Below are 15,257 nucleotides of genomic sequence, written 5' to 3'. Positions count from 1 at the left end.
GCAACCACAAGCGTACCGGAAGCGCAATGGGGAAATACACATGACTAGGATCCCGTCTATTGATCCGCTGAGAGGACGCGCATTGTAAATAAAATACTAGTAACGTCTTTGGATCGCAGATCACGAGCTCAAGACGTGTTAGTTTGGGTGGAGTCTGGCAGTCTTCCCCGTCGTCCATTCATCCGTCACCTTGTTATAGTTTCACATATTGTTTCATGAGAGAAAAGAAAACAGGAAAAGAAAATGAAGAAAACAATGGATTTTTTGACACGTTAACTTTAATAGACAGCAAATGAAATTATTTCGATCACTTCCTGTAGTATTCATATCATTTATCAGAGGCCATGATAGATATATGTTATGTGATTTCTGCATTTATACAGAGCACAAATCTTGTTTACGTTTGACTGCCACATACGTAAAAGATCAGTCTGGTTTTAAATCAACGGGTAACGTTGTATATCCATCGTTTCACGATCATCACGCCACACTGCATATGGTGGTCACTCTAAAACTGTCTTCTATTATAAGGCAGGATTTGTTTTAACCTTGATCTGCCTTTACCTGCCTTGATGGCAGTTTTAGCGTTACAAGCCCATATAATCATGGTGGTGACGTTACCGTCATACTGTGACGTCAATTGAAACAGCGCCACCGCACAAGCGCGTTCATAGTTTTACGTACCACATATTTATGTTTCTGATTATATATTATTATAAAATTATAAAAAATAAAAAAAATTCGTTGTTTTGAGCTTATAACAAAATGCAAATTATTGCAGTTTATTATACCTAGTTCTTTCACAACGACTGTCAGCAAGAACATAATGTATAGTGAAGTCACGCCACACTGGAAGAGACTTCTGAACTTATCTTCCAAAAATAGGCTTTTACAGCAGACACCGTTGCTCGTAATATTAATATATTAATATACATGCTTCTGATTACCCAGTCAGTGACCGTGACAGGTCGACCTCATATTTGTTATTTGTATTACTTCAGTACAACAATACTCATTAACAGTAGCAACAAATAACAACCAAGGCGACAACAATGGCAACAACATCTGGTTCATTGCATGCCATCGCAGAACAATGTCGATGCTCATAATATACTTCCTTTCAAAAGTTTAGACTCGCTTAAAACACCATATACTATGTTTATACATGCACAGGCCATCGTGTCTTTGCTGTAATTAAAGACAGACAAAATTAAATAAAAACTTTGAGATGACCCCCGACTCGAAATGTTCCACATCACAATACATCCCGACAATGTCATGATGTACATGTATTGTACTGAGGAGCATTTTGAGTCGGGGGTCATCTGAAACAATGAATCCTAGCAAAGGCACCAGGGCCTGTGTGTCTATGTGGTTACATCGAAGATGAATTTCTCCACCAACTTGGCGGAACCAACTGCAGACCTTATGAAGATGAACTGCTCGAGCATCATGCATCAAATTGCTGAAAATCATGTTTAAATATCGTGCATGTTAACAGCGGCATTTGGTGTAAAGTTTTGTTTTGAATTCGCCAACTGTCACTGATTGGAATCATTTATTGACCTGATGACAATAATCTTTTCAACGTTACGAATTGGTTTTACAATATTTCACTTCACGTGTATACAGTACGGAATTTTTGCAAAAATTAGTATAGAACAGTCGCCTGAAGTAAGTGACTGTATTTACACTAATGAGTCTAGACTTTTGAAATGAAGAATATTAAGCACCAGTATCATAACATTATTTAGGGAGGAATGAGATCTGACTGAAAGAGATTAATGAGTGAGTAAGTTAATATATGTAGCGTCACATCGGCAATATCTCAGCCATATCGTGGCGAGGAAAGAGATCAATAATTCACTGCCTTGACTTGTGAAAATATTGAATTACATGCCTTCACAATATCTGCTGGGACATCATTTGATGCGTCAACTAAGAAAAACGAAACAAAAAGGACCTACAAGTCAGCAATTACCTTAAAGCCGTCGTTGGCAGGAGTCAGTGTGGGTGACTTGAACGGAACAGGTGTTATGCGGAACTTGAGTTCAGGAAGACGCACAGGAAATCTGGGTTGTATGCAGGATGTTTGTGTGTATGGCCTACAGCTTATCAATTTGGTAATTTCTCAACACCCGTGGACTGCATAGTAGCTGCCTATGACGTCCTACATAAAATCATTTTCGGAAGATTTATATTCCTTATTTGTAACACGTATGCACATAGGCATTAATTAAGCAACTCCTAAATCCAAGGGCATTTTGTATGTTGGTTCAAGTAGGCATGCGAAAGCATATTGTGGAATGCCTATTTGAAAACCCAAAACCCGTGGGTTTATAACATGTTCACGTACTGCAAATGTGCAAATTTGGGGTGTATATCCATACGTGCAGTCTGTTCACTACATTGTTTGTTTTTTTGTGAAATGAATTTAAATACGCCAGTATTATAATAGAACATTCTTGACGGATACAAAATATTCCATGGGAAGTTAGTGGTATACACGACACAAGGATGCCATGCGTCGGTGCCAACCTGAACATTTACCACGTTCGACGCCAGGTTCTAGGTGGATAACCTCCTGTTCAGGAATTGACGGGGACTCTTCACATGAGGAGTGAGTGAGTTGAGTTTTACGCCGCACTCAGCAGTATTCAAGCTACATGTCGACGGTCTGAAAACGATCGAATCTGGACCATACAATCCAGTGATCAACAGCATGAGCATCGATCTGCGCAATTGTGGACAGAAGACAAGTGTGAATCATGTCAGCGAGCCTGACCACCCGATCCCGTTAGTCGCCTCTTACGACAAGCATAGTCGCTTTAATGGCAAACATGGGTTACCGAAGGCCTATTCTATCCCGGACCTTCGCGGGTCTAACCATGAGGAATGTCAGAGGTATGGCAGGGGATTCCGATGCTGAGAATTCGACGCTTGATTGCCTGTACAAGTAGGGGATTATCAGATGTTATTGTTGTTGGTGTGATGGATGACGACACCAGGTGTTGATGTGGTTGCTAACAGTGGTCCAAACTACCACAACAATCATTTTTTGAGTGAATAAGTGAGTGAACCGCGCGACAGTCAAATTGTTGGCTTAGTCATGGTGACCATACTTCCAAGAACAGCTGATTTTCACGTTTTGTATTCCTCTCATATTGGAGGGACAGTTTTAAACTTTCGTTGGAGTCAAATATGACAGTATTACCACTTTAATACGCAGAATTTGGTTTTCAAAGCTTCTGCGACGTGCTGGGTTTGCGTGCGTTCCATATGAAAATGTGGTCGGTGCGTGATTAATGCTCATGTTTTGTTATGAGTGAATTAAAAAAATGAAACAGAGAGTACACCAGTAATCAGTCCGAAAAGAATTCGGTATGAAAGAAACTCCACAAAGAATGTCATTGACAAGTAAATTCTTAAATTTATGAAGGTTACAATAAATTCGTCCACATCTTTACAGAGGTACATGTATTTCCGTGACAGTACAAAATAGAGTAGCAACACAATTCAAAGGCAGTATAATACAAAGCTGTTATTGTAGCAATAAAGCCATAATTTTTATTTTACTGCTACAATTATCGAAATTATCGCGTGAAAGAATAATCAACTGCGGCTCTAACTGAAATCATGTAAACAGAGGAGAGAGGTAATCATGTACAGTGTTCCCAGAAATTATTGAGAAAATCTTTGTTTTTTTCTAATGATGCTAAGATTGGAAAATGGGCTTTCACTATGCACTAAGCATACTAAATAAGGGAGACAACTCTTGAAGGCTTAGAAGGCAGCTCATTACGTCAAGAGTTATCTCCCTTGTCTGAGCAGACGGCTTCCTGTGTTGACATGGCAGAATTTACAGCAAGAGAGAAAAGAAAGCTCATTCTAGATGATTTTGAAAGGGGTGAGGCAGATGCTAAAGTGTTAGCTTGTAGACATGGTATTCCTCTGTCTACAGTATACAGAACTTTGAAGAATATTCAAACAGGAACCGGGATAGAGCAGAAAGCAGGGGCAGGTCGGCCTAGGAAATTCAGTGTTGTGGATCGCCGAAGACTTGGGCAGATTGAGAGTAGGGGCAAATTGAAAAGTGTTGAGAACATCGGAAATGAAATGATTAGCAGAGGAAGTCCTCAGGTATGCAATGAAACAGTTAGGCAGGAATTACAGAGACTTAATTGGGTGAAAAAACGTGGAATTCCCTCGCCGTTGATGAAAGATGCACAAAAGGGAAAACGTTTAAACTGGTGTCGGGCTCATGAAAATCAAGATTGGGATAATGTTTTCTTTTCGGATGAAAGTTCTGTTTGGCTTTTCCCTAATTGTGTGAAAATTTGGACCAAAGATACTGTCAAACCTATCTACCAGCGACCAAAACATAGCCCGAAGCTTCACATGTGGGGTGGCATATCGGCTCGCGGAGTGACGCCATTGTGTGTTTTCACGGGAAACTTGACAAAAGAAAGATACGTTGACATTCTAAATTGTCACCTTCTTCCGACAGCACAAACATTGTATGAAGATGATTGGATTTTCCAGCATGATAATGACCCAAAACACACTGCGCGCTACACAAAACAGTGGTTGTCGGGCGAAAATGTTCAAGGTTTAGACTGGCCCAGTTACAGCCCTGACCTAAACCCAATTGAGAATGTGAGGGGAGTCATGAAGGACAGAATAAACCAAAAGGGACTGAGAAATATTGAAGATATGAAGGCCGAGGTGGTCCAATATTGGGATACCCTGTCACACGATTACCTACAAACTTTGATGGGTAGTGTGCCTAGGCGTATTCAGGCATGCATTGCTGAGCGAGGAGGTCTAACAAAGTACTAAAACAAGACTGAGACTGTAAAAGGATGATGTTTTAACATGTTTATGTAAGTAAAACGCCAGAAGTTAATAAACGTAATGAGTTACAGGACGCAACATGATTCTCAATAATTTCTGGGAATACTATAAACTAATGAAACAGGAGATTCTCCCTTGGCCAGAATATAGTGAAAAGAACTCTGTCTGTTGCTCACAGTGAACAATAATGCCATGTGACCAAACCCTTTTTTCCAGAATCCAAACTGCAAGTGGCCTTGGTGTGACGAAATCAAAGCAAATATGCCAATAATTGCAATGCTGGTTTTAACAAACATTAGATGTCGTCCTGTTTGGATGTATCGCCTGTAGGTTCACTACAAACAGTCTCTGAATATGTATACTTTGCTAGTAACAAGCAAACACATATAAATCTAAAAGGAGACCCAGGGAGACCAGAGACCTGAGGAAATCTAGACTTGCTTCATTTATGGCTTTAGCAGTGCAGAGAGGGCTAGGATGTAGGGAAAATAATGTGGTTCAGGGACTGTAAGACAGACTACACTACAAACTGTGTACCGATGAATAATCAGGTGTTCTCGTCACGCATTCTTGATTCACTGTCCATACATCACCAGTAAACACCACCACTTGAGTGACTGCCTACGTGTTAGGTATAATATGGACGCGTTTTGTGCCAAAGGATGTAACATTGGCATTCACTCAGAAGATTCTTTTAACTACGTAGATGACGTGCGTGTCGTTACCGACATCACAAAGCAGCGTTACGACCCCATACTGTTTCTATGAGTGAGTTTAGGTTTACGCCGCACGTAGCAAATTTCCAGCTATGTGGCGACGGTCTGACCAGACAATCCAGTGAGCAACACCATCAAGCATCAATCTACGCAGTTAGGACACGATGACATGTGTCAACCAAGGCAGCGAGCCTTACCATCCAATCCCTTTGATGAAGCCGAGGCACTCTGCCTGAAGCTCAACAGTACTCATTTGCACGTACATACAGAAATCCACAAACATGGCACAACATGAATGTCCCTCCTAGATGTTTCAAGTTCATTTCCCTGCAGCATCATCAACGTCGTAGTAAAGTATCTTCTACGTACATGTTAGTATTATTTACATTACGTGTATAGACTGTGACAGTAAAATGATTCCCCTCTTAAAGGGGCACTGATCCAGATCGCTTAATGCTCCTCGCAAACAATGTAATTACGTCAGGAGGTCAGTCCCCGCTCCCTCGACCGCGATGGGCATGGTAACTGCACATGGGCAGCTGTCCACCTAGGTAGAGTTTCTTCAACCCAAACAACATGCCAGTAAGAACCGTGTATGTCCATCAGATGCCGTCATCTGAAAATATACTGAACAGCCAGAGAAAATTAAACCTCACAAAAGTAAGCGTTCATGCTTAAGTCTTCCAGTTAAAAACTTGACCAAAAATGAGAGTTGCGTTTCTTTTGCTGTTCAGTATATCTTATGTAGTTCTTGTCTGATTGTAATAAAGTATCCTAGCAGTGTCAGTATTTTTTCGGATTTTCTGTCGTGTTGATGGTAGTGTTGATGGTTTCGCTGTGTGCCACTATACTACCCGTCCACTGTACTACCCGTCTACCCTCATCTCCTATCTGTTTCTCCATTCCCATGCCTGCTATGTCTCCATTCTCACCTTCCCATATGCCTCTCCTCATGCCGTATATTTCATCTTCACACATGTCTATACAGTCAGACACCATATATCAGAACTTCAGATATCCGAATACCTCGGTTTCCGAACATTTTTCTAGTTACAAGTTACCTCATATATATCCGAATGTTCGGTCTCCGTATTAGACGGGCAATTTTGGTAACTAAACGGCAAAGACACCAAAAACACCAAAGATGTCGTTGGAAAGATGTCTGATGTTTACCGCTACTCAACAGTGCTCACTGCACTGACCTTTGGTACTCTCGAGGTACTCAACTTGTACACGTATTCCCCTACGTACCTTCTATATCTGTATTCTCACATGTCCGTATGTCCATCCTCTCGTTATGTTTGCTTTCCTTTCCCCTGCTCACATATTTCCAATTTCACCCTCTCCCCTATCTCCGGCGCACTCGTTGACTTCAATAGTATTAAACAATTTCAATGTTTCAAGTTCTCAAACACACACTTTGTGACAAGGATTTCACTGTATTTGTCATCTATTTCATATTGACTGTTCTGCATTTTACTTCTGTACTGAACACTCCACGCACTGTCAATAAAGAGACAGGGGCTAATAGATTATGTTTAAGTGAAGTAATTGGTTTTACCCATTCAAGATTCCTTTGAAAGTACTACTTTTGCCTGAAGTAGTCGTTAAGGTACTGTCAACCTACAACACACACAGAACCTGATAACTTGCACTGACATAAACAAAGAATGTTATATCATCATGTAAAGACTGTCCATTGGCAATGCACTGCGTGATTTCATGGAACGCTGAAACACCACCCCAGTATGCTTTACAAACCCTTTATGCCAAATATTTCCATTATTCTTTCAAGCCCAAATAAAATCCTTATTCAAGAAGGGTAACTCTAATCACACAGCAAACTCTACCAGAGTGGCTTCCCTTGGAAAGACGTTCGTGTTTCAGAATGTGTCTTCTCCGTGGTAAATCAGGATAGCTGACATACTATGTGTCAACTAGCATACACATGTACTTCTGGCGGAAGTGTAACTTATGTATAAATTCGACGCATGCGTGGTTCTGTGGATTGTAGCGGCGTCATGACAACAGTTAACACTTCATGTGTCAGCCATTTTGAAAGAGAATCGTTTTCGCAGTTTTATCGTACAAAATACGAATCTAAACGTGTGCAGAACTTGAAGACTTAGGAAAAAACATGAATCCTCCTACACCAGGTATGTGAAAATGTTCGTTTCAGAGCCGCCTGTGATTGTTCTTAGTGTTACACTGGGATTAGGAACGGCAGGGGCCATGTGTCATGTACCATTTCGCACATTAGAATAGAAAATGGCCCATTAAAATCTTGAAATTTACTATTGATAGAAGGACGGTAGCCCATGCTAAACTCAGAAAAAGGCTAATAATCCCGAAAATGGCCCATTGGCAAAATCCTCACTCCCAATCCCAGGTTACAGTGCCAAATTGCAAAGACGATGATGTGTCCAGTCATAAACAATACATGTTTTGATGTAGTTGTCATATTACGGAGTTATACAATTGATGGCAGACGTTCTGGCAGTAGACTGTACTTTACGGGTTCCCGGAAGTTGGGGTTAGGTTAGTATTAGGGTTAGAGTTAGTATTAGATTAAATTAGATTAGGGTTGGGTTAGGGTTAAATGCCGAAGGCAGGGACCCGTAAAATGCAGTTGTCCCCAGTTTAGTAAACTATTCACTGTCACAGTGTCTGTGACCCGCCTGTCCTCCGGGCTGCCAACAGTGGTGATGGGAGATGGGACCAGATGTCTGATAGATAACAACACTATCTGGATGCCAGCTGGCAATCTTGTTGGCCTCTCCCTGGGTGCCGGTTACCAACAACCAAGACTCCTTCATCCTGTAGCCCTCCAGCCCCCTCCTACAGTTCAGCCACCACACTGCAGTAACCATGGTGCACGTGAGACAGGACTGGATCTGCAGCAGATGAGACCATCTGGAGCACTCCAACTTCCTACAATCCAGCCACCACCTTGCAGTAATCATTGGGAGGCAATGCCTGTCTGCCAGCCCAGCTTAGGACTGGACCTGCAACTGATGAGACCAGAGGTATGCATTTGTATTAAATTCATTGTCTGTATGTTTGATCATTGTACAGCATAACAGAATAAGACATTCATTCAATATCTTAAAAGTGATACAAAGACTATTGCCCATTAGGCCATCTCCTGCATGCTGCCCCAACTTGACCTACCCAGTCCAGTTCCTCCTTCCCAGTCTCTTGCCATTTCTACTAACAACAACCCCACACCCAAAGTCCAACCAAAGCGAAAACCCGAGCGCAAGCTCTGCAAACGCAAGCCCCAACCTCAACCAAAGCCTTGCATTCCAAAAGAGAAAGTGAGAAAGCTTCAGCCAGAGAGCAAGCCCTACTTTGTGCCTCAGCCTCTTGGAGCTAAGCACATCAAAACCCAGAGCAGACCTTTGGGGAAAACTATCACTAAGCCCTCTGGTGGTAATGGTATCAGTAAGCCCAGATGTAAGCTTAGTTTTGCTGAAGAGTTACTGTCTGCTGATCAAGCTTACTTACAATCAAGGTCTGCCTTGTCCAGGACGTTACCTGTTCCTGGTAAGATTATAAAAGATAAGACTGTTTCAGCAACAGGTCCTTCTAAATCAACAGATTCCATTGTTGCAACAATAAATGTAAATCCCGCCGAGGCATTGCACCAACCTGAGCCTAGCTTTGATGGTGAATATGATGTGGAATATCTCTACCTTACTAAACTTATTTTAAGGAAAAAGAGGAAACCCACTGCTGAGCCCAACAAAGAGTACCCACCCTCACGAAAGAGGAAGTACCCAGATGACAACAGTGAGGTGCCCCAAGCTGCAAAGCAGCCAAGTCTGGGGGTGTCCCAGGACGCTCTGGAGCCACCCCAAGACTCCCTGGAGGACCTGGAAGCTCTCTTGGCTGAGTACAGCTCTGGTCTGGTATCTGACATCAGGGACTTCCCCTATATACTGTAAGGGGGATGGGACAGGTAGGTATAGACTTGCGTATAGTGGGTATGTTCATGTTTATGCATCATATAAGCTTAGGTGTATAGCTTGATGACCTGACAGGGGTGGCTGTGATTGGTGGTTTGGGGACTGATTGTATACAAAGGAACTGAAGACATATTTCTGTTTTTACGTTATGACAACATAGTTTCTTAATAAATTATCTCTTATCATTTTAAAAGTAGTGATGTCTTATTTTAGCAACTGAATCTGTATTCTGTTCTTAATACAGGAACTATTTCAACAGAAGGGGTGTTACTGTTTGCAAACATTACTCAACTGGCAACTGTTTGAAGATAACAGCATTGCCAAGGCAATGTTATTGTATGTATACAGTCACGTCACATGCATTTGTTAACACAGTTATATATTGTCACCCACCATATCACCAAACTGTACCGTGACCTTTGATTTCAAACCTGGGAGTTACACAAATCAAGTAAGTAGACAACAGATCTAAAATACAATGAATGAGTGCACTGGTACAGTACTTAGTCTACACAATCCCTACACAACATTGCAGATAACAGCTTGTCACCCTTAAGGTAATATTCATACAAAGCTCATTATGTGGCCACCACATTCTTTAGAACAGGTGACTGGTTTTCTGATCTTCACACAAAAGGTGGGTCATTCTTTGGGACACTTGAGATAATTTTATAACACATCTACACTTCAAAGCTGGTGCTGTATAAAGCTCTATTTCTACTCAACAGCGATTACACATGCTTTTGGATAGCATTGAATGGATGTCTTTTTTGGTATGCACTAAAGTCCAAAAGAGACGTTACTCTCCTACCTTTATAAATTACTGAAAGAATATCAAAGATATGCCAGGAGGCATTAGTCTGCAAGAAAGCTGCACAACACGGCTTTATGCAAATCGCGAAAAAGAATTCTATTCTCAAATGCGTTCACACACAATTATAGACTGGCGATGAGGTCAATATCTGTGTTTATGGACTCGCGAAAAGCAATATTGACCGAGGACAGGTTTTCCGTCAACTGTCACGTGACCGCCTCTAAACCAATCTGGTAGCCGGAAAATATGTTTACATATCAATATTCCATGACACACTAACTGCATTTCATACCTGGTCATGCATGACTGTCTGTTTCCATTCAGCATTGAATGGATGTATTACATGATATTTATTCTATATGGATTAGTTACTAAGGAAAGTGGCTACATTACATTGAAGTGACATGTATGGTGTTAGCATGTAAGGTAGTCATATTGGACCTGACAAACGTGATCAGTTAGTAACGATCCTTGATATAACAATGAAACAAAATTCACAGTTGTATCCCACCAAGTACACTTCATACCCTGTAGTTGTTATTACCAAAGGATTCTTAAAGACACAATATCACGCTTTCTCGACAATAGTTTGGTCTTTATATGTTGGGGCATGTACACTCACTTTAGCTTTCCACTGATACAAGAAAAGACTTATTCCCTGCGACTCTCCAGAAATCGACGATAAAATTTTTGAGTCGAATACAGCCATCTGATATCTCCATAGCTTGAAATATACCTTTTCATAATAACGATGTTGAAAACATCATAACTGGAAAAAGCCAAGACACCTGTTAGCGAGGAAACAAGTTACAAAATGGTTTTACGACATGTGCCAGACCGGTAGTTATAACATTTGCTTTTCCTGTAAATCAAAACTTTCAAATTGGTTTAGCGAGGTAAATAATGATTTACTTCCCTTTTCCTTTTCAGTTCTTGTGTCTCTTGTTTACCAACCTGTCAGTGCTCCCGTCATGCGATCTCACTTCCAGTCTCCTGTCACTCCCCTTTCCCCATATGTTCCTTCCCTGTCTCAACACCGCATTACCCCTCCCCCTCTCAACTGTCATTAAGTCCGTCCTGTCGTCATACTGCCTTACCCTACGCCCTCCAGTGTCCCCCATTATCACCTGTCCGTATGTCCGTCCTCCCGTAATACTATCTTTCTCCATGCCCCCACTGTCCCTCATTGTCACCTATCCTTTTGCCTGTCCTCCCGTTATACTACCATTCCGCGTGCCCCCACTGTCATGCACCTGTCCGTAAGTCCATCCTCCTGTTATACTATCTTTCCCCATGTCCCCAGTGTTCCCCAATGTAACATGTCTGTATGTGCGTCCAGCCGTTATGCTACCTCTCCCCACGCCCCTAGTTTCACCTGTTCGCATGCCTGTCCTCCCACCATACTACCATTCGCAAAGCCCCCAGAGTCTCCCATTGTAACCTGTCGGTATACCCGTCCTCCCGTTATATTACCTTTCCCTATGCTCCAGTGTCTCCTATTATCACCTGCCCGTATGCCCGTCCTCCAGTTACACTACCTTTCCCCATGCCCCCACTGTCCCTCATTGTCACCTATCCTTGTGCCTGTCCTCCCTCTATACTACCATTCCGCATGCCCCCATTGTCACATTTCCGTATGCCTGCCCTCCCGTTTTACATCCCTGTGCTACCTGTGCCAACCCAGTGTCCGCCATTCTCACATACCCCTATGTCCATCCTCCTGTCATACATGTATTTCCCTTCCCCTGCCCTGCACATATATCTCCCGCTTTCGCCATCTGTCCCTACCTCTGCGCAACCCCTTTACATCAATAATATTAAAGATTTTTAAGTTCCAAAACACTGTCATCTTTCATGAAAGACATTACATTATCAGTTCCCAAACACACATCACCAAATATGTGGCAAATTATTTTAATGTAATTATAATCCATTTCACATTGAATATTCATCATTCTACACGATTTTACTCAGGACTGTACTCAACATGAACAAAATTATACAATTACTGCCTTCTGGCAGTGTATAATGTTACATAAGGCTACATAAAAAAAATATATTTCTCGGGCATATTTTTTTTTTCAAAAGTGACAAGGGCGGTTGGGCTTTATTTATAATTTTTCATAGAAAAAAGTGATGAGGGAGGACCACATTTTTATTTTTTTTCTCTCTGAGAAACACAGCTTGGGAAGTTTAGCACGTGTTAATGAGTCGTAGATTCAGCCACACTCGTTCTTATAAACACTCATTGTTATGGTGGACAGATAGATGATCGGGACGTGGCCAAGTCAAATTTATGTTTTTAAATAGCAATGAAAAATGTTACGCGCACAAATATAAGTGAAGAACCGATGCCCTAGAAACATTTCACTTCTTTTATTTAGCCAATCCTAACATTTAACGCTCCACTCCCATCTTGGTAAGCATAACCAAAGACGTTGGACAGACAGATGATCGGGACGTGGCCAAGTCAAATTTATGTTTTTAAATAGCAATGAAAAATGTTACGCGCACAAATATAAGTGAAGAACCGATGCCCTAGAAACATTTCACTTCTTTTATTTAGCCAAACCTAACATGGAACGCTCCACTCCCATCTTGGTAAGCATAACCAAAGACGTATACGTCTTTGGCATAACCGTTTAAGCCATTGTCCTTGTAAACGGTCATAAAATCCTCATTCAAGAAGGATAACTCTATTTACATAGTAAACCCTACTAGAGTAGCTTCCCTTGGAAAGACGTTCGCATTTCACAACGTTTCTTCTTACATGTTAAACAGCTGACGTACTAGGTGACAAGTAGGTGTTGATGTAGATCTATCAATGCCTATAACATACACATAGACGGAAGTGTTACTTCTGCATAAATTCAACGCATGCGTGGTTCTGTCGACTGTAGTGGCGTCATGACAACAGTTAGACATTCCTTTGTCAGCCATTTTGAAAGAGAGACGTTTCCACAGTTTTATCGTGAAAAATACGACCCCAAAGGAGCACAGAGCTTAAAGAGGTGCAGAAAACAATGAATCCTTCTACACCAGGTATATGGAAATATTGATTCCAGACCCGTGTGTGATTGTTTTATGATGTTTACAATGCAAAAGTTGAAAAAACGATGGTGTGACCAACAATACATGCTTGAATGTTCTTTTCATGTTATGACATTTGATATAACCAGAGGTTTGCCTCAGAAGCGTGAACATTTAGGGACATTTTGTTTATAACAACAACATGACGCACTACATTATCAACTATTTCAGAAGACCCAACTCAAAGTTTAGTCTTGTTTTAGTCATGCCGAATTACTGTATAGCTAATTTAGTAAACCATTCACTGTCACAGTGTCTGTGGCCCGCCTGTCCTCCGGGCTGCCAACAGTGGTGATGGGAGATGGGACCAGATGTCTAATAGATAACAATACTATCTGGATGCCTGTCGGTAATCCTGTTGGCCTCTCCCTGCGTGCCGGTTACCAACAACCAAGACTCCTTCATCCTGTAGCCCTCCAGCCCCCTCCTACAGTTCAGCCACCACCCAGCAGTAACCATGGTGCAAGTGAGACAGGACTGGATCTGCAGCAGATGAGACCATCTGGAGCACTCCAACTTCCTACAATCCAGCCACCACCTTGCAGTAATCATTGGGAGGCAATGCCTGTCTGCCAGCCCAGCTTAGGACTGGACCTGCAGCTGATGAGACCAGAGGTATGCGTTTGTATTAAATTCATTGTCTGTATGTTTGATCATTGTACAGCATAACAGAATAAGACATTCATTCAATATCTTAAAAGTGATACAAAGACTATTGCCCATTAGGCCTTCTCCTGCATGCTGCCCCAACTTGACCAACCCAGTCCAGTTCCTCCTTCCCAGTCTCTTGCCCATGTTGAAACTCCTGCCATTTCTACTATCAACAACCCCACACCCAAAGTCCAACCAAAGCAAAAATCTTACCTGAAGCCCTGCAAACGTAAGCCCAAAGCGTTCAGGCCAAAACCTCAACCAAAGCCTCGCATTCCAAAAGAGAAAGTGAGAAAGCTTCAGCCTGAGAGCAAGCCCTACTTTGTGCCTCAGCCTCTTGGAGCTAAGCACATCAAAACCCAGAGCAGACCTTTGGGGAACACTATCACTAAGCCCTCTGGTGGTAATGGTATCAGTAAGCCCAGATGTAAGCTTAGTTTTGCTGAAGAGTTACTGTCTGCTGATCAAGCTTACTTACAATCAAGGTATGCCTTGCCCAGAACTTTGCCTGTTCCTGGTAAGATTATAAAAGATAAGACTGTTTCAGCAACAGATCCTTCTAAATCAGCAGATACCATTGTTGCAACAGTAAACGTAAATCCTGCTAAGACAATGGAGAAAGCTGAGCCTAGCTCTGATGATGAATATGATGTGGAATATCTCTACCTTACTAAACTTATTTTAAGGAAAAAGAGGAAACCCACTGCTGAGCCCAACAAAGAGTACCCACCCTCACACAAGAGGAAGTGCCGATATGACAACAGTGAGGTGCCCCAAGCTGCAAAGCAGCCACGACTGGAGGATCCCCAAGACGCTCTGGAGCCACCCCAGGACTCTCTGGAGGACCTGGAAGCTCTCTTGGCTGAGTACAGCTCCAGTCTGTCATTTGGTGTCAGGCACTTCTAAATACTGTAAGGTGGGGGGAACAGGTAAGTATAGATATGTGCATATTGGGTATCTTCATGTTTATTTAGTAGTGAAATTGTGTGGCTTGAAGACTGAATAGGGATGGCTGTGGTGGTGTGGGGGCTGTTTGTTTACAAAGGAACTGAAGACATGTTTCTGTTTTTAACAATATGACAACATTGTTTCTTAATAAAATATCTCTTATCAGTTTAAATAGTAGTTATGTCTTATTTTAACAACTGAATTTGTATTCTGAAC

The 15,257-nt window shown here is 41.8% G+C and overlaps 2 protein-coding genes across 2 annotated transcripts; both read left to right on the top strand.

Moving 5' to 3' along the window:
* The first annotated feature begins 7,707 nt into the window (after positions 1-7,707).
* On the top strand, positions 7,708-9,517 carry LOC137274374 (uncharacterized). The gene is made up of 4 exons (XM_067807527.1): positions 7,708-7,726; positions 8,235-8,389; positions 8,471-8,596; positions 8,708-9,517. Exons 1-4 carry the CDS (start codon positions 7,708-7,710, stop codon positions 9,515-9,517), a joined length of 1,110 nt encoding a protein of 369 aa, XP_067663628.1.
* A 3,858-nt stretch (positions 9,518-13,375) lies between these two features.
* On the top strand, positions 13,376-14,999 carry LOC137274360 (uncharacterized). The gene is made up of 4 exons (XM_067807514.1): positions 13,376-13,394; positions 13,696-13,850; positions 13,932-14,057; positions 14,169-14,999. Exons 1-4 carry the CDS (start codon positions 13,376-13,378, stop codon positions 14,997-14,999), a joined length of 1,131 nt encoding a protein of 376 aa, XP_067663615.1.
* The last annotated feature ends 258 nt before the right edge of the window (positions 15,000-15,257 follow it).

This window comes from Haliotis asinina, chromosome 2 (assembly GCF_037392515.1).
Source record: "Haliotis asinina isolate JCU_RB_2024 chromosome 2, JCU_Hal_asi_v2, whole genome shotgun sequence".
NCBI lineage: Eukaryota > Metazoa > Mollusca > Gastropoda > Lepetellida > Haliotidae > Haliotis > Haliotis asinina.
Note: the sequence above shows the minus strand (reverse complement) of the source record. Positions and strands in the feature narration are given on the sequence as shown.